The following is a 23,586-nucleotide window of genomic DNA, read 5'->3' on the forward strand; positions in this document are numbered from 1 at the left end:
CACAAATCTTACTCTGTTATATGAAAAGCACAGACATCAATACTATACATACGCAGAGTATCTGTGCGTTTGTTGTAGACACCATTAGGGTCCCCAAGAAGATGCCACACTTATCCCATCCCTGGGACTGTGAAAATGTTACATGGTAAAAGGGACTTTGCAGACGTAATTAAGTTTTCTAATCAGTTAAAATAGTGAGATTATTCTGGATTTTCCAGATGGACCCAGTGCAACCACATGACCCTCGAATAGCAAAAGCAGAAGAGGAAGGGCCGGCCCATGGCTCACTTGGGAGAGTGTGGTGCTGATAACACCAAGGCCACGGGTTCAGATCCCTATATAGGGATGGCTGGTTAGCTCACTTGATGCTGACAACACCAAGTCAAGGGTTAAAATCCCCTTACCAGTCATCTTTAAAAGAAAAAAAATTTCACGATGGGGAAACAAATAGGAAAATAATGTCTAAAAGGCTCCTTAAAGGATGATGATAAAAAAAAAAGTTGAGGAACACCGGGTTATGTAGGAAAACTCGCTGAGCGGTGTGTTTAGGATGCGTGCATATCTCTGCAGGTGTGTTCACCTTTAGCATAGCCATGCAATGGATTTCCACTACTCTCAGGATAGAGACTGACGTCTTCTACTGCAGGGGCTCCCAACCAGGGTGACTGTATCCACGAGGGGATATTTGGCCATGTCTGCAGACATTTTTGGTTATCACAGCTAAGGGAGGGGTGCTACTTGCCCCTAGTGGGTAAAGGCCATGGATGCTGCTAAACATCTTCCAATGCACAGGACAGCCTCCCTCTCCCCGCAACAAAGAATTATCCAGCTCCAAATGTCAACAGCACTGAGGTGGAGAAACCCTGGTCTAGGTGGTATCTAAAAACCATGTGCCCGTGCTGCTACTCCAGTCTTACCTGGATCCCTCTGTCCTCTTTTGATCCTCAAGCAAGCCGCCACCCTCCCTCCTGCTCTTCTCCCTGCAGGGACCATTCTCTTCCCTGACCCCTCACCTGGTAGCCCCGCCCCCCCTTCAGATTTCAACTCAAACATCATTTCCCTGGGAATCTTCTCTGACCCTGGGCCCCTCCATCCACAAATAGCTCAGTTCCTATGGGTTTATTACCTGCACTTCCACTGACTGTGTGACCTTGGGCAAATACTTAACCTCTCTGTGCCTCAGTTTCCTCATCTGTAAAATGGGGATAACAACAGTACCTCCTTCATAGACGTGTGAATATGACGGCCATAAAGTGCTGGACACAGTGTTTGGTATATACTACGTTCTTCATAAATGTTAACTATTATTGTGAATTTATGCCCACCCGTCACTGCCTGCCTTACTCTGTGACACTTAATATGGTTACAATCCTCCACTTATGCGTTTGGTTAATTGACTGCTTCCAGGGGAATGGGGCTCTGTGCTTTTGCTCACCAAGGCATTCCAAGTGCCTAGGGCATAGTATGGGTTCCATAAATATTTATGGAATGAATGAGTGAATGAATGAATGAATGGACTATTTCCAAAGGCTGCCCAGTGATTCTGTGAATGGCCATGAACACATTTGGTCTTTACTCTGAATAACCCGGAAACATACCACATTTTGAGACTGCTGGACGAGCTTTGCCAGGGCAGGATGGCTGTAACCTGGGAAGAGGAGGGAACAGTTATTAGAGCTCAGCATTGCACCTAAGGGCTGCCATCCCCCTCCCTTGCCTTTTGTTCCCCCACCCCAACCCTGCAACTCCTTTTACACGCCAAGGGGTCTTTTATCCTTTGCAGACCAAGAGATTCCTAGGTAACTATGACTCTCTTAAGGTAAAAAAATAAAATAACATAAGAGATTCTTGGGGCCCACTACGGGCCCCTGATTCAAAATCTCTTGGGTTGTAGCCTGGAAATCTTCAGCAAATTCTCCAGGAGACTCTGATACTCCTTCAGGTTTGAGACCTACTGGGCTACACATGAGAGAAGATGAATGCAAGGTTGAAGCAAATTTCAAGACCAGGCCTGGGGAGTTGTTTGACAGGCCAGTTAGATGAACTGCAAGTACAGTCCTCGCCTTCTCCCCAGTGCCCACTGGCTGGGCTGGTGCTCAATAAATGTTTGCTTGGGGACAGAGGGAGTGAAGCATCCTGCACTCTGTGACCCGCATGCTCATCCTGCCTGCAGACCCTTGCTGAGTCCCAGCGTCCACTGTATTTACTATCCAGATGGGGCCTGACACTGCATGACCAGGCTTAGTATGCCCTTTGATCCAGAAATTGCTCTTCTATGAATGTATCCTACAAATGTGCATAAAGACATATGTACGTGGATCTTAACTGTGACACTCTAATATCTCAAGACATGAAAGTAACCTGCTGTCCATGAATAGTGGATCAGGGAGGCTGGCCAGTTAGCTCTCTTGGTTAGAGCATGATGCTGACAACAGCAAGGTCATTGAGGGTTTGGATCCCTGTACCAGCCAGCCACCAAAAAAAAAAAAAAAAGTGAATTAGGGAGATAAATTATGATTCATCCATATGAGGAAAGCCTTCTAATGTAACCATGCAGCTGTGGAAAAGGATGAGAGAGATTTATTTGTGCTGAGTTAGAATCTCTGAGATCTACTGCTAAGTGAAAAAGGAAAGACACAGGACACAATATGCTGATGAGTGCTCTGAATATCTCTCTAGAAGAAACCAATAACCATGGTTGCTTCTGGGAGGGAAATTGGGGATGAGGCTTAGGAAAGATGCTGGCCCACTCCCACCATTAAAATTTTTTTTTAATGTAAAAAAAATTAATCCATAAGTCTTGCTTTGTAGTCATGTTAGGCTTGAACAAGATAATCTTCCAGGGCTCTTTTTTTTTTGTTTCTGACCAGTAAGGGGGTTGTAACCCTCGGCACGGTGTGGTCCGCACCACGCTCAGCCAGTGAATGCACCGGCCATCCCTATATAGGATCCGAACCCGTAGCCTCGGCACTACCAGCGCCGCACTCTCCTGAGTGAGCCACAGGGCCGGCCCTCCAGGGCTCTTTTGAAGACATTCTCTACAAATCTATCACATGTTGATATTCCCTAAGAAGGTAAGCTATTTTCTCTCTCCTGGAAGGCACCTGCCCTTCAGGTTGTCTCCCTGTCTGAACTGGGAGACAATTTCACATCACCTTGGAGCACAAGACAGCAGCTGGAACGTCTCTCTTTGAGAAAAGAACTCAAAGCCTGACCTCATTTTTTTAACTTGAGTTACCAAAAATCACAACTCTCACCCTGATGAATGCGTCCTCATGTTCATGTGTCGTGAAGCCCTGGGAAGTGGCAACATCGCCCCCGGGGCCAGCAATGGTAGATAACGCGCATTCCCACCTCTGCCTTGTACAGAGTCCCCTGTCTGTGGCGATGCTGCTCCACAAGCCCCAGAATACTTTGTAGCGACACCAGCCCTCACTGGCCAGAGGACCAGAGGGAAGGGTCCTAGGGGAGCCCTGAAGGGTTAGCACACCGGTGGCTGCTACTGAGACCAACAAGGTCTTTTTGTTTTGTTTTTCCGATGGCTGGCCAGTATAGGGGCTGAACCTTGGACCTCGGACCTTGGTGTTATCAGCACCATGCTCTAACCAACTGAGCTAACTGGCCCCCCCTCAACAAGGTCTTGACTGGACTTTCTCCTAGAGCCAAGTTGGAAAGAACTGGTGATAACAAGGGGAGAGGGGAAGAGTAAGGTGCCTAGACAAAGTTCAGGTTGTCCTGGGACTTTGGGGTCTACTTTGGACACTGTGGAGGCCAAAGAGCATCAGCAAAGGGCTAGCCCGTGACTCCCTGGTATGAGCTCTCTGTCCTAGGCAGTAGGGTGGCCTTGTGCTGCATGGGCACACCTGTCTGCACACTATGCTCACGCTGTACCACCTGCCTCGAGTGACTTCCCTCTGCCTCTCTGTATGTCCAAATTATTCTCCCGTCTCAAAGCCCAGAGGAGGCCCACCTCCTTCTATGCAGCCTGATGCCGAGATCTGCAGCCCACATCCCTCTCTGCCTCCCACTGATACAGTATTTCTGCCTCTTCCTTGCCTAAATATAATACATCATATCAATAAAATAAAAAACAAAAATCACATGATCATCTCAATAGATGCAGAAAAAGTATTTGCAGAAAAAGCATTTGACAAAATCCAATGCCATGTCATACTAAAAACACTCAATAACTTAGGAACAGAAGGGCACTTCCTCAACCTGATATAGGGCATCTACAAAAAATCCACAGCTAACATCATATTCAGCAGTGAAAGACTGGATGCTTTCTACCCAAGATCAGGAACGACAAGGATATTTACTCTCCACTTCTATTCAACACAGTATTAGAAGGTCCAGCCAGGGTTAGTAGACAAGAAAAAGAAAGAAACGGCATCCAGATTGGAAAGGAAGAAGTAAAACTATCTCTATTCATGGATGAAATGATCTTGTATATAGAAAATCCTCAGGAATCCACTAAAAAACTCTTAATGCTAACAAACAAGCTCAGCAAAGTTGCAGGAGGCAAGATCAATACACAAAAATCAATTGTATTTCTGTACACTTGCAATGAACAATCCAAACACGAAATGAACAAAAGATGTACTGCTTGGCATTGTTATATAACTTGTCTGTCACCCCAGCTGGAGTGGTGCTTCTTCTTCTTCTTTTTTTTTTTAAAAGATGACCGGTAAGGGGATCTCAACCCTTGACTTGGTGTTGTCAGCACCATGCTCACCCAGTGAGCAAACCGGCCATCCCTATATGGGATCCGAACCCGTGGCCTTGGTGTTATCAGCGCCACACTCTCCCGAGTGAGCCATGGGCCGGCCCCAGGAGTGGTGCTTCTTAAATGCTGGGTGCCCAGTGTTTGTTGAATGATTGAAAACAGCTTGGTCTGGTTCAATAACTGCGATAAACGTTCTCAGAAACCTCACACTTCACACATAACCTTTTAGGAACATGAAAAAAAGAAAGAAAACATATGTAACTAATGATGATTATAATTCCTGTTTATTAAACATTAACTATGTGCCAGGCTTAAGCACGATCTCACTTAATCCTGCCAGCAGCACCATGTGGCAGGCATCCCCGGCTGAAAGATGCAGACAAGAAAGAGGAGATGCAGAGAGGTTAAGGAACGTGACTAGCTTCTTTATCACAGACAGACTTGGAACCCAAGGCATTCTGGGCCCCATGCTACAGTTCTATCTCAATCTTCCCTCCTTTTACGAGAAAAGTTTCCATTTACTGAGGAGCTACTACGTGCAGGGGGCTTTCTGTTCACTATTGCTAATCCTGGCAACAGCTCTGGCAGGAAGGCCAAGTTCGTAGGAGGAAGGATGTATTGAGGTCTGGAGAACAGATTGTAAGACCCTCAAAGACAGTGGCCAATTGCCCATCTCAGTAGATTTTAATTGAATAAATCAAAATAATATGGAAATCAGTGATATCACTTATCCAAAACTATCGTGGATGAGAAGAAACTAATCAACAAATCTTAGAGCAGGAAGTACACTTTGGAGACTACCAGTCCTTTCCTTTTTTTTTTTTTTCCCCCAGCTGGCCCATATGGGGGATCCAAATCCTTGACATTGGCATTACAAGGTGGTGCTCTAACCAAGTGGGCTAACCAGCCAGCCTCCACTACCGGTCTTAAAATATCACAATTTTTATCATAATACTACTATTGTCTGAATGTTTGTATCCCCCCAAATTTATGTGTTGAAATCCTAACCTAACCTAATCCAAGGTGATGGTATTAGGAGGTGGGGTCTTTGGGAGGTGATTAGGTCACAAGGGTGGAGCCCTCGTGAATGGGATTAGGTCCCTTATTAAAGAGGCCCAAGGAAGACCGTTTGCCCCTTCCACCATGTGAGGACACACTGAAAAGGCATCATCTTGAACCAGAAAGCAGACCCTCAACAGACACCAAATTTGCCAGCACCTCAATCTTAGACTTCCCAGCTTCCAAAACTGGGAGAAGTAAATTTCTCTTGTTTATAAGCTACCCGGTTTATGTTTTTTTTTGTTTTAGTAGACCTAGAACAGACTAAGACACATACCTTGTATCTATTTTCTTTAAAACCATTCATTTCTTAGTTGAAATACATTTACTTTGAAAGGAGACCTTATACCACTAATGGCTAGAGGTTGAATGAGGCAGGAGCAGGAACAATCTTTACGGTTCCTGCCCAATGCTCTGAGCCTGAGGCCTGTTCTTTTCTATAACAAGAGATTAGCAAGTTCAGACAGGTATTAAAGACCCAGCATCACCCCGGGGAGACTTTCTCCTCCATAGAATCAAAGAAGGGAAGAGACTGGAAGAGGCTTATGGCTTCACTCTGCCTGCTGCTGGAGGATGGATGGGGGAGTTGGTCTGGGGCACCAAGGAGAGACAGTGGTTCATGTTCTTCCCCTCTCTTTCCCCCAACCCGCTCCAAGGCACATTAGACTTGAGGCTGGAAAGTGCTCATGATTCAAGGAAGGAACACTGTGGGTTTTTCCAACAGTTTTTTTTTTTTTTTCCTTTTTGTCTTTTTTCGTGGCCGGCAACGGATCGCAACCCTCAGTGTCGCGCCTGTACCGGACCGGGACCGGCAACGGAATCGCAACCCTCGGCGTTGCCCCCGCACCTTGCTCAGCCAGTGAGCGGGAACCGGTCTGTATGTGGGATCCGAACCCTCGGCGGGAGCACCACCGCGCTTCCCAAGCGCCGCACTGTAGCAGTGCGCCACCGGGCCAGCCCCTCCAACAGTTTTTTGACCAGAGGTCTTTCAACTCAAGCTCCTTATCACATTGCCTGAGTGTTTATGACCCTTCTGTCTCTGTAGATAAGTGTGTTCAGGGTAAATCTCATTAAGTCCCAGATACAGCCTGTCTTAATGGCTTCTGGAGGAGAGATGATACTACCATAGAAATAAGCTTAGGAGACACAGAGCCTGGCTCAGCCTTGGACTCCCTGAACATGCCGGGCAACCCTGCCATCTCTTTAGTCATGGCCCCGTCAGTAAATGGGACCTGATATTAAACGATGTTAATTGCTCTTGTCATAGCAATTTAATGAGATAACATTAGCACTTAGCAGTTACCAATGTACCAAGCAAACAGTAAATTCTCAATATTAGCTTTAAAAAATCATCTCAAAGACTGCAGATACAGGAGAAAAGGGGGCCACAGAGAGAACTTTTAGAACTTCCAGTCTTTTAACAAACACTGCTGGCCTGATCCCCTCACCCTCATACATGCTGGCTGGCTTGGGATTCAAACTGCAGGAGCTCTGGGGGGTGGGTCGCATCCCGCAGCCAGTATATGGTGGAGCCAGGATTCGAACCCAGGATAACTCAAGAGCCCATCCTTTCACTCCAGCACATAGCGGAGACAGGCTGTTGTTCATTTCTGAATGCGAAATTCCTCCAAAGGTTAAAGCACCCCTGAATGATGGACTTCCTCAAAAGAATGAGTCATCTGCTTACTGTTTAATTGCATGTTCATGGGAAATAGGTTTGAGGAAATGGGCTGTGGGAAATAGAGGAGGAGTGGACACCCAAGGCTGGGTCTCAGGGGAAAGGCCCCAGGCTGCCAAGAGGGTGGGGATGGGGAGCTGCTGCTGGGGAGCAGGGGCGCCCTTCTCCTCTGTGGCATCCAGCATCCTCTGTGAAGGGACAGGCTTCATCAGACACAACTTACCGACAACTGAATGCAGCCGGGAAGGCTTCAACCAAAGAAACACTACCCATCCACATTGCGAACAGCAGCTACCTGCATTTCTGGGTGCCCTTTTATAGCAGTGCGCCATGCTGTGTGTGGCTGGGAGGTGAGCATGGGGAGGCAGGTGCTGCTGGTGTCCCACTGAGGTCACTTTTCCCGGGCAGGTCACCCACCTCCCAGCTGCTGTGTGTGTTGGCTGATAATGTCTCCATCTGTCTGCTTCTCTGGAAAACTGCCTTTGGTGAATGGGAGCCTCTTTGCCCAGGACCTCCCCTGGCAGCTGGAGGACAAAGGTCCTCCTCTCAGGCAGCTGACGAGCAAGGGCTGGCTGGCACAGGGGTACAAAAAGGCCAGCCCCTTGGCCTCAGTCTGGGGCCAACTCTGGGGTACAATTCATGCTCCAGAGTTCCCTGGGGCATCAGGCTGTGGAGTCTCTACAATCTCATCACTTTTAGCTTCTTCCCCTGCCCTGCGCCCTTTCCCTTCCCTTTCTCCTGAGAGCTCTTCCTCAATATACTATTTGCACAAGATTCCCTGCCTCACTGGTCCAGTTTGTACTGTCAGTTGTTGATGGCTTCAGATAAAGTATTTATCGGGCTTTTTTTAATAGTGGAAGAAAAAAAAAAATCCCTGCCTGAAGCTCTTCTTTCAGGAAACCTAAGACACCCATGTTGTGGACACTGTGGTCGCACAGACTTGGGTTCACATCCTAGCTACGATTCCTCTCCAAGCTTTGTTTGTTTACCTGCAAAATGGGGATATTAATATATACTGACTGCTATGGGTCAAATGTGTCCCCCAAAGGTTCATGTACTAGAAACTTGACTCCCATTGTAACAGTGTTAAGAAGGTGGATAGAGTGCGGTGTTACAGCACCAAGGTCAAGAGTTTGGATCCCCATACCGGCCAGGCGCCAAAGAAATAAAATTTTATAAAAATAAATAAAATTTAAAAAGAGGGTGGGAAATCCAATTATGGTATTTGAAAGGTGGGGCCTCTAAGAGTTGATTAGATTGTGAGGACTTGTGAATGGACTGACCCATTCATGGAGTGATGGGCGTGATTCTGATGGCTTTAAAAGAACAGCAAGTAAGAAGGCTAGCTCTCTTTTGCTCAGCTCATTTGCCATGTGACACCCTGTGTCACTGCAGAGTCATCACCAAGAGAAAGGGCCTCACCAGATGTGCCCTCTAGAATGTGGACTTCCCAGCCTCTGAACTATAAGAAATAAATTTTGTTTTCTTATAAATTACCCAGTTTCAGTTATTCTGTTATAAGCAACAGAAACAGACTAACACACTTACCTTGTAGGGTTTAGGGGAGGAGTAAATGAGAAAAGACATATAAGATACCTAGTAATATACCCTCTACACATCACTCCTTCCCTTCCCTGCCTTTGAAGTAAGTGTCTTGCAACACACTGGGATGTGCCTGCCGGGAGGAGCATATAAAGCCTGGATAGCCATGATGAAAAGAGAGAGAGAGGCTACACCCAAGGACTGATTCGCCAGGTCTTACCTATGGGAACAGAGGAGATCTGGGAATAAAGATCCAGCATTCGGTTGCCATCCACATCAACCAGGTAATTGCCTCGGCTCTCTTCATAATTGCAGAAAAAATGAACAGCTTCTGCATTCTTTGGGGAAGAAGAGACTGACTCAGGTTCATTGCAACTCCCTAGATTCTTAGTCTTTTAGGATTAAGCTTGAATTGATGAAGTAAACCATGTCCTGCCCATTCTATGAACATATGGTGTATCTGTGGGTGCTGGCAATGTTGTATTTTTTGCTCTGGGCATAGTAACATGGGCAGTTTGCTTTATAATAGATCATTAAGTTGTGATTTTGTATCTTATAAATTTTTCTGTATGGGTTTTATATATCACCATGAAAAAGGTTGAGATATAAATCTGAAGTAGATTCTGACACGGTAAGCCTTAGAGCAACCACTAAGAAAACTAAAAGATATATAGTAGTCATTAAAGAAATGAAAACATTACATTAGAAAACATTCACTTAATGCCAAAACAAAAACAAAACCAAAAAACAGTAAAAAAGGAAGAGAGGAACAAAAAAGACACAAGACATCTAGAGAACGAAAAGTAAAATGGCAGTCTTAAGTACAACCACATCAATAATAACATTAATTGTGAATGGATTAAACAATCCAGTCAAAAGTAAAGGATGTGAGACTGGATAAAAACAACCAACTATATGCTGCTTACAGGAAACACACTTTAGATTCAATAATACAAATAGGTTGAAAGTAAAAGGATGGAAAATGATATCTGATTGCACACAGCAACCATAGAAAAGTTAGAAGAGCTTATACCAGTATCAGACAAAATAGACTATAAAACAAAAAATATTACTAGAGATAGAGACTTTTTATAATGATAAAAGGATCAATCTGCTAAGAAGATATGACAATTATAAACATACTTGCACCTAACAACAGAGCCCTAAAATACGCAAAGCAAAAACAAATAGAATTGAAGAAAAAAAACAGTTCTATAGTAATAGTTGGAGACTTCAATACCTGGCATTCAGTGATGGGTAGGAAAACTAGGCAGAAGATTAGCGAGGAAATAGAAGACTTCAACAACACTCTAAAAGCAACTAGATTAACAAATATCTATAGAACACTCCCCCAACAACAGCAGAATAGACATTCTTTTCTACTGCATATGGAACATTCTTCAGGAAAGACCATATGCCAGGTGATTAAAAAAGCCTCAATAAATTTTAAAGTATTGAAATTACACAAAGTATGTTTTCCAACCACGATGGAATTAAACTAGAAATCAGTATCAGAAAGAAATTTGGGGAATACACAAATGTGGAAATTAAACAACACATAAATAACCAATGGGACAAAGGAGAAATCACATGAAATATTAGAAAAAAGGTTCAGGGCAAAAGTCAACTACATTTTTTAAAAGAACGAGCAGAGGTGAAGCATCCATCTCTTAGCTAAATTGTAATAAAGAGGCAATAGAAGGAATGCTAACTCATCCACACTTACCTGAATTATATTCAGCTGTTTCATTAACTCCTGCAGGCAAGAAGAACAAAAATGTTATGTATAGCAAGGACACACTCTTGCCAAAATAGTTTAAAATCTTTCATGTCTTCAGGGTTCAATCCCTGTACCAGACAGTCGCAAAAAAAAAAAAAATCAAAAAATCTTTCATATCTTCCCAAGTCTTGGAGCTTTATTTTTTTTCTCTCTTGCCAATAACTTAATAGTTTATTAGTTAGTTAACAATATTATGAATATTTTAGTTGGTTAATATAAATACAGTCATGTGTCACTTAATAACAGAGATACATTCTGAGAAATGCATATCAGGCGATTTTGTCATTGTGTTAACATAATCAAATGTGCTTACACAAACCTAGATGATATAGCCTATTACACACCTAGGCTATGTGGTATAGCCTATTGCTCCTCCTTGAGTAATGCATTGGGCTAGGACTTTATGTCAGCTACGAAGTCACTAGGTGATAGAAATTTTTAAGATTCATTGTAATCATATGGGACCAACTATTGTATATGTGGTCTGTTGTTGACTGAACCATTATGCGATGCATGACTGTAGTTGGCAGGAAACAATTCCATTACACAGCTTAATTATCAGTACAACAGATAGACTGGACAGTTAGACCCCTGGAAGATAAAATAAACTAAAATACTTAACAAAAAAAGGTAAGCTGAAAGTATTCATTTAGTGTCCATAAAAACATGGGCTCTTTTTTTATGTAGGAAAAAAAAAGGCCTTAGGGCTGGCCGGTTAGCTCAGTTGGTTAGAACACTGCCTTGTAACACCAAGGTCGAGGGTTCAGATCCCTGTACCAGCCAGCTGCTCCCCCCAAAAAGCTTTAGCACCCCATTAAAAATATAAAATAAAATAAGTTGAAAATATTAATTTGCATATCAGAGTCATTTATAATTACAGTCCAAACACTCCATAAACCACTTGTGGAACTCTATAGATACTAGGAATTAGAAACTAGTTGCTTTCATATAACAAAGATTTCAGCTCCAAAAATATTCGACATAAAATAAAGTTTGGCAATTAGTGTCATAAAATGACATATTTCCACAAAAAAATACAAAATAAAATTAATGACAAGAGTATGCAAAGTTATTCCAAGTATTTTACTACTACTGACTTATAACCCACCCCTCAACAGAAATATGCATGAAAAAAGTCTCTCCTTTTGTTAGCAAAACACTATCCAAAATAACTAAAATCATTTACAATAGTACAAAGATTTCTGGATTTATAAAATAGGTGCAATGACAAAAGGAGTATCTTTTGGCAGTAAAAAACTGACACTGTAGATAAAAAAATCTGCAAAATATGCAAAGAAAAACATAAACCTTCATTAAAAAGGTTTACAATGCCATCTCCTTGCCTAGAACAGAATGTCCTCTGTCAAATTCCTCCTCCTTATCCTCCAAGATCAAGTTCAAGTGCATTTGATATCCAGGCCATGTGCCATATAACATTGCCATATTCTTCCACTATTGGTTGGAAGTTCTATCCATCCCTTGCCTCTGGACTCTAAGCAAGCTATGTGACTTGTTTTTGCCAACAGAATGAGGTGGAAGTGATGACAGCTGGTGTGGAATACAGGCCTCAAGAGACCTACAGCATGCTTCTCTCTTGCTTTTGTGCATCTCTGCTATCGCCATAAGAACAAGCCCAGTCTAGCCAGCTGGAGGATGAGAGACACATGGAGCAGAGTCAAGTCACTGCAGTCACCAAAGACAAGCCTACCCTAGATCACCTGACAACTGGCCATCCCCCAGGCATATAGGTGAGCCCAGTGAGCTGCCTACCGAACCTCCATTTAACCCTAGATGCATATGCAATCTGTATGCTGTATGCTACTGAGGTTTTGGGGATTATTTGTTATGCAGCATTATTGTGGCAATGGATAGCAGATACATCTCCTCTGTGAAGCTGTCTTTGACCTGTTACGGCCAAACAGCCTAGTTTAACATCCCAGATCTCTAGTAGTGAGCTATCTGAAAGCAGCTAACAATACAGTCCTTCAGCTTGGCTGTGTTCTTGCAAGCTATGTCCTTTTCTTCTCTTTTCTAAAACACACCACTCAGGGGTGCTTCACTCACCCGAGATCTAGGTCCTGGGACTTCTGTCTTCATCAGAGGCCCATCATAATCAAATTCAACATCAACTTTGGCTGCAGCTTGACTGATGTGTCTGGATCCTGCAGTAAACAAAGATGATGAGAATCACTGATGACAGCAGACATAATGAGGAGTCTGCCCTAACAGAAGCTCAATGTCCCCAACAGAGCTGGTGCCGGAACCTCAATCCATCCCAGCCAGACTACCCTGGAACACTGTGTCCACTACAAGGACACTGCAGATTTTTTTAAAATGGGAAAACCCAGCATCAGCATAGATGTAGGCAAACAGGCATACTTCTGTCTACTGGTGTGACAATAAGCTGATGCTTATTTAACTGAGAATTTGCTGTTTTAGGACTTTCTTCATCCTAAGAAAATAATGAGGCCAAAGCAAAAAAAAGTAGCTCAAAAATATTCATTGTAGTATTGTGTATAACAATAATAAAGAGGAACAACCTAAATGTCCAACACTGGAAGGTAGCTTAGTAGAATATGAAATGGTCAATCATTTCACGGAATATTATGCACCCATTAATTGTTTCAAGGTAGAAATTTCAAATATTTATGGACTACTGTATTAGCATGTGAAAAATCAGATTATAAAAATTATCCAAATCTTGTAAAAATTTAATCTATACCCAAATGTCTACATAGACCAGAGTTTCTCAAACTGACATTTTGGGCTAGATAATTCTGTGTTGTGGGGCTGTCCTGTGCACTACAGAATGTTTATTAGCATCCCTGGCCTCAACCCACAAGATGCCAGTAGCACACGCTTCCCCAGTTGTGATGACCAGAATCACCCAGGAAGGAATGATCAAATTTCTAAATTCAGGTGGTCCCCACATAACAGATGTTTTTTTGTTAAGGAAAAAAAGAAAAGTTTTTTCAACGTGTTTCTGATTACACCAAGGTCCAGGGTTTGATGCCCGAACCAGCCAGCCAACAACAACAACAACAACAACAAAAAAAGTTTTTGTCACGAGTCATTTGTTTGAAACTGATTTGACACTTTTTGCATAGCAATAAACTTCTAGAGGGTGTTTTGAGTTCCCAAAAGGCTGTTTAGCTCAGCATCTTGCTGAAACACTAAGGGTAGCCCCACGCCTAAGCCTTGTCGATCCCAGGGTGAACGACAAGCTGCAGTGAATCCAAGATAAGAGTTTAAGGACTTACAACCAGTAGCCCCTAAAAATCCCTTTAATGTCACCGCTTATCTTGTACCTTCCTGGTACGTGTTTGCTGGTTGGGAAATGTCAGTTCCTCTCAACTGATAATTGTATCAAACTAGGGAATTAGTAGACACTTTATATAAATGACATGCATGATCTCAGTTCATCTTTTTATATGTAACTTTGTCTCCATTACACAGGAGAGGAAACTGAGGCTCAGAGAAGTTAAGATCTCACATAACACACACACAAATAGCTTGTCAAAATATACAAAGCATAATATTATACTGGTGATACAGCCATTCTATACATTTGTCCAAATCCATATAATATACGATACCAAGAGTAAACCCCAATGTTAGCTATAGAATTTAGGTAATAATAATGTATCCATATTGGCTCATCAGTTATAACAAATGTACCACACTAATATGAGATATTAATAATTGGTGAAACTGAGGGTCCGGGTGAGGGGGTGTATAGGGACTTTCCATACTTTCTGCTCAATTTTTCTGTAAACCTAAAACTGCTAAAAAAAAAAAAAAAAGTCTACGATTTAAAAAACAAACCAAAGAACTATACAAAGCCATGATATTAAAAAATGGTTAACTTCATTATTAATTTCCCATAATTGCTTTGAATATCAATGAAGGTTTTTGAATTAATGACGCACTACAATGTAGCCTTTTGACATAAAGTCCAGTTAAAATACAGCACTACGCTTATTTAAGAAATGAAGAAAACAACTTCTATTTTCTGTTTGATCTTAAAAGGGGAATTCCTTTTTTTTTGGTTTATTTTTGGCAGCTGGCAGGTATGGGGACCTGAACCCTTGACCTTGGTGTTACAGGGTCATGCTCTAACCAACTGAGCTAACCAGCCAGCTTCTAAAGAGTTTATTCCATTAGAAGAGAATTAAAGGTCATGGAACATATCGATGACTTTTGTACACTAAACTGTTTATCTCTTCCTTGGCCAGAACTCAGGCTTACTGGACAACAATGATTCCAGCTAGATCTGCATAAAACTAGGAATGCATATTTTGATAGAAATAGGCTCTTAACCAGTGATCTTTCTTTATGTCCAGTAAAGGGGGAAATGAAAAATTTGAAATTAGCAAGCTGTTCTCAAGTGAGGATGCACAAGTTCTCCATTCTTTTCTCCAGAAAATGTCTTGACAGTGCATTGTAGCAATCAGATATCTTGGGAATAAGAAAGTGGAAATACCAAGAATGAAGGCAGTTCACACTGGGAGCTGCAGGTCCCAGTGAATCCTGAGACAAATGATTGGGAGTGTGGGGGGTCATGTGGAGCTGCAGTTAGGAGGGATGGCGGGACTGTGAGTGAACAGGAGCTGGGAGGTAGAGAGAGCTGGTAAAGAGAGGGTGAGAACTGGCCCCTGGGAGCTGGGATCAACGTGGCACGAGACAGGAGGTCTGAGGGCCATGTGCAAGGCAGCTGGGTCTGTCACAAGAACTACATCAGTTCTTAGCATGTGCCAAGTCTTGTGAGTGATGGATGGTGGAGGGTAAAGGACTGCAGGGCAAAGACCCTGAAAATCAGAGCCTGGTAAGTTTGTGGGCAACTGTGTTATCAGAAAGGGGAAGATGGGGAAATTAACACATATTTAGCCCTTACTATGTACTAGGTAGCAAACTCCCATCTATTGTTTTAATTAATCCACAACCCGCTTGTGAGAAAGGTAATGTTCCCATTTACAGATGAGGATCACAGAGGTTAAGTGACTTTCCCAAAGCCACACAGCTAATGAGTTGCAGAGCCAGGATTGGAACCCAGGTCCGTGCAACTTCTGCTTTTGCTTCTCTATCTCAATTTTGGCTTTTTATAGAGGAAAATAACCAAATACCATTACAATGAATATGCTCTTAATGATGAAATATAATGCCACATACCAAAAGAGAACAGAACAAAATTTGAAGGGTCAAGGATACCTTTTCTTGGATCTCTTACATTAGGCCACAAAAGCAGATGTCCACTGGGTATTGAGCACTTAGTGGGAACATACCGGGAATTATCCTGAGCAATTTACATGGATTATCTCATTTAATCCTTGCAACCCCCTATGAGGTAAATGTTATTATGCTCGTGTTACAGAAGAAGACACTGAGGCTCAGAAAATTTAATTCATTTGCCCAAGGTCCCATAGCTAGCAAGTGGTTAAGCTGGAAATTTGCCCATTCAACCTCTTTCCTAGATATTGTGAATGTAACTCATACTATCTTTGATCTCATCTAGTGCTGGCCTTTGAAATACAACATTTGCAGCAAAACAACCTTCTTTTCCCAAAGGCAAATTATTATCACAAACACAGAGAAACAAAATAAAAGCTTGAATTAATATTGAATGATCCAGCACTTTTATTCATGAATAAAATAGCACCCCAAGTAGACAAGAGGGTGTCATTGACACACAAGGCTGGATACAGTGGGTAAATGGCCCACCCAGCCTGGACCTTTGGGTCAGACACTGATGCTCATGGTTATCAGTGGCCATATCATCCAAAGAGTCCATTTTTAACTCTAAACTATAAAGCAGCCACCAAATGTTTTTAATGGCCTCTTGATCTTTAGACTGAGAGTAATAAATTAATGTCGTTCCCAAACAGCAAAGCTTCTGTATGTGAGCCTGGCCAAAGTCAAGGTCAAGTCCCAACTGGAGTTGTTTGCTCTGCTTTTCTTTTTTTTTAAGAAAAAAAAAAAAAAAAACAACTCTGATCTGGGCCAGCCCATGGCTCACTCGGGAGAGTGTGGTCCTGATAACACCAAGGCCAGGGGTTCGGATCCTATATAGGGATGGCCGGTTTGCTCACTGGCTGAGCATGGTGCTGACAACACCAAGCCAAGGGTTAAGATCCCCTTACCGGTCATCTTTAAAAAAAAAAAAATCTGATTTGTCCTGCAAGTGTTCAGCCCACTTATTTTTTGATAGGATGCTCACTGAGGATGATACCAATAAGCAGCATGAAAAAAGAAAACACTTTAAATTTTCTACCCAGAGATAACTACTTTGACATCTAGTCTTCCAGTCGCTGCACCCTATTTACTGATATAACACTATGAACTTAAAAAAAAAAAGTTTGGCATGAAACAAGGCCATTGGGAACACTGTCTCAGGCCATTAACTATCACCATGTTTCATGGCTTCATGGTGATCTGATGGGTGCAGACATCACGGAGAAGCATCTGAGCACAGCAGGTGTGTCAGGAGGGCTGTGGCTTCCATTTGGGGCACCCTCTCTTGCTCTGGGGAAGCAGCTGCCACATTGTGAATTGCTCTATGAAGAGGTCCATGCATCAAGGAACTGAGAGTGGCCTCTGGCTGACAGTCCCCAAGGAACTGAATCCAGCCACGGCCACGTATGTGAGCTTGGAAGTGGATCCTTTGATCCTCAAGCTGAGCCTTCAGATGAGACCGCAGCCCCAGCTGACATCTCAACTACACCCTAATAGCAGAACTTGAGCCAGAGGATGCAGCTAAGCCACCCCTAGATTCCTGATCCACAGAAACTGTGAGACAATAAACATATATGCTCTTGAGCTACTAAGTTTGGGGGTATTTGATATGTGGCAGCAGATAACTAATATCTGGATTGGTGCCAGTCCTGGAGGCAGACTGGCTCAGCTATTTGCTAGCCCTGTAACTCTGGGCAAATTAATTTCTCTGAGTCTCACTTTCCTTTACCTTATGGAGGTGTGATGGGCTAAAAGGAAGCTGTAATTTCTGTCATTTTTAAACCATCCCCCTGTTGCTACTTGCCTATCAGCAGTGTATGAGAATACACATATCCCTGTATCTTTGCCAACACCATGTTTTATTGATTTGTTGACTTATATTTGGTGGCTGATCGGTATGGGGATCCAAACACTTGACCTTGGTGTTGCAACAATGCACTCTAACCAACTGAGTTAACCAGCCAACCCCAAAACTGTGTTTTGGTGTTTAAAAAAAAAACCAAAAAACTCCCCTATATAAAGTATACTAGAAATGCCAAATTGATGGGCCAAAAGAAAAGAAAAAAAAAATGTCACTGTATGATTTTCTAAATCTGGCACAAATGTGCCAAAGATCCAACTCCAGCCAAGAAAATGCACAGGTAAGGAACTCTGTGATTTAGAAATTTCCTTTTTTTTTTACTTAAATTACTTTTATTATGTGCTAACATAAGATCAGTTATAACTCCTTCCACTTATAGCTCTTATACAGGTATAAAGCAACATATAAGAAACACTAGCAAACGTATACTCTATAACATTTAAATTCACAGTATTAATTTAAAGGATGATGTCATTTTACTGGAACTACCTTTTTTTTTTTTTTTTTTTTTTTTTGGCAGTTGGCCAGTATGGGGATCTGAACCCGTTGGAACTACTTTTTTAAAAATTTATTTTATGTTATTTTTTGGTGGCTGGCCAGTATGAGGATCTAAACCCATGACCTTGTTGTTATTTCTTTCTTTCTAAAAAAATTTTAATTGACACATTGTAATTGTACATGCTTATGGGGTACAATCTGAAGTTTTGATACGTATATACATAGGGTGACTAAAGAATTTCCTTTTTTTTTTTCATTATGTCTCCATTTCCATGCTTGAATAATGGGAATTAAGGCCTGGTCGGTTAGCTTAGTTGGTTAGAGCATGGTGTTATAACACCAAGGTCGAGGGTTTGGATCCCCAAACTGGCTAGCTGCCAAAAAATAAAAATAAAAAAATAATAATAATAATAATAATAATAAGGAAATAAAGGGGGGAATTAGGACACTTCCCATCTTATTGCAAATATAAATGAAATGCTCTCACATGAACCATTTCTTCTGATGGAAGAAATCTGCAAAATAGGAAGGATATTATTACTATCCTCACTTTCCTTATGAGAAAACTGAGGCTAGGGGCCGGCCCGGTGGCGCACTGCTACAGTGCGCTGCTTGGGAGCGCGGCGGCGCTCCCGCCGAGGGTTCGGATCCCACATACAGACTGGTTCCCGCTCACTGGCTGAGCGAGGTGTGGGTGCAACACCGAGGGTTGCGATCCCGTTGCCGGTCCCGGTCCGGTACGGGCGCGACACTGAGGGTTGCGATCCGTTGCCGGACACGAAAAAAGACAAAAAAAAAAGAAAACTGAGGCTAGGAGAAGTTCCATCTATTGGTTAGGCTCACTTGGCTGATATGTGGTGAAGCCCGTAGCCCCAGCTCATACAAGTCTTATCGAGTGCTCTTTCCATGTTGTCTCCTTGGGAGGGCTCAAATGTCCTTGATGATGACCTTCAAAGATGGCATCACGTGTGCCACCAGGCTGGAGTCCCACAGAGCCACATCTCACTTTTCACGGGAGCATCCTCAGCACCTGACACAGCATTGGGCACATAGTAGGTGCACAACAGCATAAGCTATGGAATGAATGACCCTTCCATGACAATGACTTTTTCTCCTGCTTGGAATACACCATACCTGCATCAATCTCGTTTTGGTTTTATTCTAACATAGTTATGGGTAAATACTAATATGCTTCTCTTGTATGTAAATAAAAGCAAAACCTCAAAACCTATGGATAACTCCTCAAAATTATCAAGGTCAAGAATAAGGAAAGACTGAGAGACCTTCTCAGACCAGAGGAGACCAAGGAGACATGACAATTAAATGTAACGTGGGAACCTGGATTGGATCCCAGGACAGAAAAAGGCATTAAGGGAAAAACTGGTGAAATCCGAATAGAAGTCTGGAGTTTGGTTAACAGTAATGTACCAAGGTCAGATTCTTAATTGTGACAAAAGCAACCTGGTGACGCAAGATGCTAGCCATGGGGAAAACTAGAGAGAGTCACGTGGGATCTCTCTGTACTATCTTTGCAACATCTCTATAAATTTAAAATTATTCCAAAATAAAACATTTATTTTATAGGGTTTTTTTCTCTTTTGGCGGCTGGCCGGTATGGGGATCCAAACCCTTGACCTTGGTGTGACAAGGCTATACTCTAACCAGCTGAGCTAACCAGCCAGCCTAAAACATTTATTTTAAAATAAAGCCTGCTGATACTCCTGGGAGAGGAGTGAATGCTCCTGCTCTTTACCACCCCAGAATAGATTTTTTTCATTTTTATTTATTCTTGGCGGCTGGCTGGTTCAGGGAACCAGTGACCTTGGGATTACAAGGCTGTCTTAATCAACTGAGCTAACTGGCTAGCCCTCCTCTCTTGGGATATAGACAGTAGCATTCAACATGCAAACCCAGGACAGGGCTAGCAGTTTGTCTCCAGATGGCAGACAGGGCCTACAACACTACAGGGACACCATAGTGACAAGCACAGAGGCTCCGAAGAAACTGGGGACACACTGGAGGTGCACTGATCTTTCTAAACCTATTTCACAGCCAAGCCAGAGCCAGGGCTAGTGATGTCTCTGCAGGAAGCCAATCCCAGGGTGTCCAAAGGAAGGCTCTTGGGAGCCAAGCTCTCTCCCAGAGCTGCACAGAGGCGAACAGAGGAGCACAGAGGAGAGCTATTAACTCAGCGTTTGCAGCCAGGCAGACTCGTGTTTAAGTGGCCGGGTGACCTTGGGCAAATGACTTTGCTTCTCTGAGCCTCAAGTGTTCTCACCTGTAAAATGGGATTCACTGGTGCCTGCTTCGTGGGACTACTGAGAGGGAGGTCTCAGTGTGGTCGTGGAAGCAGGGCGCTTACTGGCGAGGCTCACTTGGCTACACTGCCTGATCATGGGCAGGGCAGAGAGGCAGAGAGAAGAGGACTATATGAGAGAAACTGCAAGGCAGGGGTCAGGAGGAGCTGGTGCTGGTGGCCAAGTGGGGGCGGGGGGGACTTTCCAGGGATAGTGTCTCCTGTCCAGTGCCCTGGAAGCACAGTTGGCTTTTAGGTCAACAACAGAGATTTTTATGGCTTTCATTGGCAGCAACCCCAGCTGTGTGTTTTCCCCAGTGGTCCCTTTGGGGATAGCCTGGGCCCTTCTGGCTGCAGAGGCTACTCCCACATGCAGACAGAGTGACTGCAGGATGGACCAGCTCCCTTCCCACATGCAAGAGCTGTACTGCAAGGACAGGAGCACATGGCAGAGATGAGAGATAGGAAGAGGGTGATGATGGTGATAGTTTTATGGGTGGTACTGGAACAGCCCCAGAAGTACTAGCTGCCTGGTTCCTTTATCATCAAGGACTCTTACAGCCCAGGAATCCCTAGTCCGATAGTGTCTCCATTAGGACCAGTTCTTGCCAAGACCCCCCAGGGCTTACCGGGCACGAGCAGGCGGTGGTTGGCCTGGAAGCTGCAGACCAGCCGCCGGGCCAGCAGCATGGAGGCCATGGCCCCCTCCTTCAGGAACAGAGAGAGACCCCTTCACTAACTGTAACCTGAAAGAAACCAGAAATTCAGACTTAGGCCATGAAGACGGCTCTCCTGTTGACCAAGTATCCCCTCCTGCCATTTCCCCACTTAGTGGAGAAGGTTCTTCTGACATCAAATCCTTTGCTTTTACACTGAATATACACTTTACTCAGATCATATATTACACTGAATACATACTTTAATTCATATGCATTTCATTTGGCCTTTACCATACCCCATGTAGAATTATTATGCCCATTTTCCAGGTGGGAAAACAGAGAAAGGGGACAGAGTTGGTTCAAGATCCCTCTATAAGTGAGACAACCCTGTGCTCTGCAAGAGGGAAGGACTCAGATGGCAACTTAAACCTCACGGCGACCAGCTGGGAGGTCTCTCTCCCCTGGTCTCACATGCAATACCGGTCATTAGGCTGTCCAGGAGTCCTTGCCATCCAGTGGAGTGATGGTGGCCCATTTTGGAAGCTGTACAGTCACGGCATGACCAACTGTCCCAGTGTGAGACAAATGACTGATTCCTAGGATGTGTGACTTTCCATCTTGAAACCAGAACAGTCCTGGGTAAACTGGGATGGTCACCCTACACAGCCCCAGGGAGTCAAGGTCCTCAGCTGCCATTTCACAGGTGTGTGGATTCTCTCTCACACACCCCTCCTTTTTTTTTTTTTCCTTGCTTGCACTTCCTTGAGTAGGTTCCTGTTGCTTGCAAACAGAGTCCCAGCTAATATCATGGTTAGAGTATCTGACTGATCAGCCCCCAATCTTGGGCACACATTGGGAGTAACAATGTCTCTTCCTCTTGGTGCTGCAGGAGGGGGCTAAGGAGAAAGGCTTCCGGGTCAGCAATTCCTTCTGTAACTGTGTCTCTTCCCTACTGATGGGGGATCTGGATCCCAGAACCGGCTGTGCTGTGCTCTAGAGAGACGCTCTAGCTGGTTCCTCCTGGGTGGAAGCGGCTGTGGTATGAGGTTGCTGGGTGAGATGTTCTGAACGGTACATTATCCCCCTCAATGTACTCAACCATCCAGCAAAGTAGGGGATCTCCCCATTTCAGATGAGGAAATGGAAGCTCAGAGGAATTAGGGTATTTGGTCTTAGAACTGACTGGGACTGTCTAATCCCAAAGCCCTTTCTTTTACTAGTTGCAACATATTAATTAATTAAGCTAACTACAAAACACCTAGCTGTAGTAGATACAGGGCTTGATGAATCAATGATGTAGTTCAGAGAACGAAGTTTACTGCTTTTTCCCAGAGGAAATTTTTTTTTGCGAAAACGTGGGTTTGGAAAGTGTGACCATAAATTAACTGAGAATTAACCATACTCTTTTCTTGATAACTCAATGGATTTCTTTTTTATCTATTCCAGTATATCCAACTCAGTGCAAGCCTGTTAATTTAGCAACACAGTAACTATGCAGAAAGAGCAGTTGCTCCCTCTTGCTTAAAACCATTTGTCTCAAACAGGAGCAGTGGGACATCACACAATTCAATTTCCATTAAACGTGTTTTTGAAAATTCAAGAATCTTGGAGAACTCACACATTAACATTTGAATACTCTGCAGAAGTGAGAGCCACACCCACACACTTTCAATTACAAAATGTCACACGGGGGAAAATACACGTCGGTGACATTTCGGTGGCCTGCAGTTGAAATTGACCTTCTAACAAAACCTGATCTCTGTCAGACATTAATTCTTAGCACAATATATTTCAAACAATCGGGGAAGTTAGTGTCTTTCATTCACTCTCTCTCGCCCACTAATACAATCAACAAAAGTCAATTAGGCACCTGTTATAGGAAAGGCACTGTATCATTTAGGTACAGGAGAAACTAAGATGGATAAAACGCTGCTCTCTTTCTGAAGCTCATAATTTAGTGGCAGAGGACTGTGAGGGGAAAAAATGGGAGAATTTAATGTACTAGGCTGCTTTATCTAACACGTCAATATGTTCTGAAAATAACCGAGCAAAATACATACATAAATGTATACGTATACTTGTCCTGTAAATATATACTACATATATATAAACATATCCTATTTCACTGTCAACAACAAATCCTGTACAAGACAGAATGGAAACATGACTACTTTACTGATATGAGCAAGTGCTATGGGAACAGGAAGAGATTAATTCTGGTAGGGGTTATGATACCAGGGATGTATCACCTCCAAATG

The 23,586-nt window shown here is 43.2% G+C and overlaps 1 protein-coding gene across 3 annotated transcripts in view; it reads right to left on the reverse strand.

The window, feature by feature from the left end:
• The window catches only part of ABAT (4-aminobutyrate aminotransferase), a 102,274-nt gene that overhangs the window by 27,514 nt on the left and 51,174 nt on the right, over nucleotides 1-23,586 (reverse strand). For all 3 annotated transcript variants that reach the window (XM_008565101.1, XM_008565104.1, XM_008565111.1), the window contains exons 2-6: nucleotides 21,299-21,415; nucleotides 12,850-12,947; nucleotides 10,732-10,761; nucleotides 9,226-9,343; nucleotides 1,599-1,648 (exon numbers count right to left, since the gene is read on the reverse strand). In XM_008565101.1, coding sequence (XP_008563323.1) covers nucleotides 1,599-1,648; nucleotides 9,226-9,343; nucleotides 10,732-10,761; nucleotides 12,850-12,947; nucleotides 21,299-21,368 — 366 coding nt within the window. In that variant the 5' untranslated portion in view covers nucleotides 21,369-21,415. The remainder of the gene's footprint in view (nucleotides 1-1,598; nucleotides 1,649-9,225; nucleotides 9,344-10,731; nucleotides 10,762-12,849; nucleotides 12,948-21,298; nucleotides 21,416-23,586) is intronic.

Source organism: Galeopterus variegatus, unplaced genomic scaffold, assembly GCF_000696425.1.
Source record: "Galeopterus variegatus unplaced genomic scaffold, G_variegatus-3.0.2 Scaffold195, whole genome shotgun sequence".
Taxonomy (NCBI): Eukaryota; Metazoa; Chordata; class Mammalia; order Dermoptera; family Cynocephalidae; genus Galeopterus; species Galeopterus variegatus.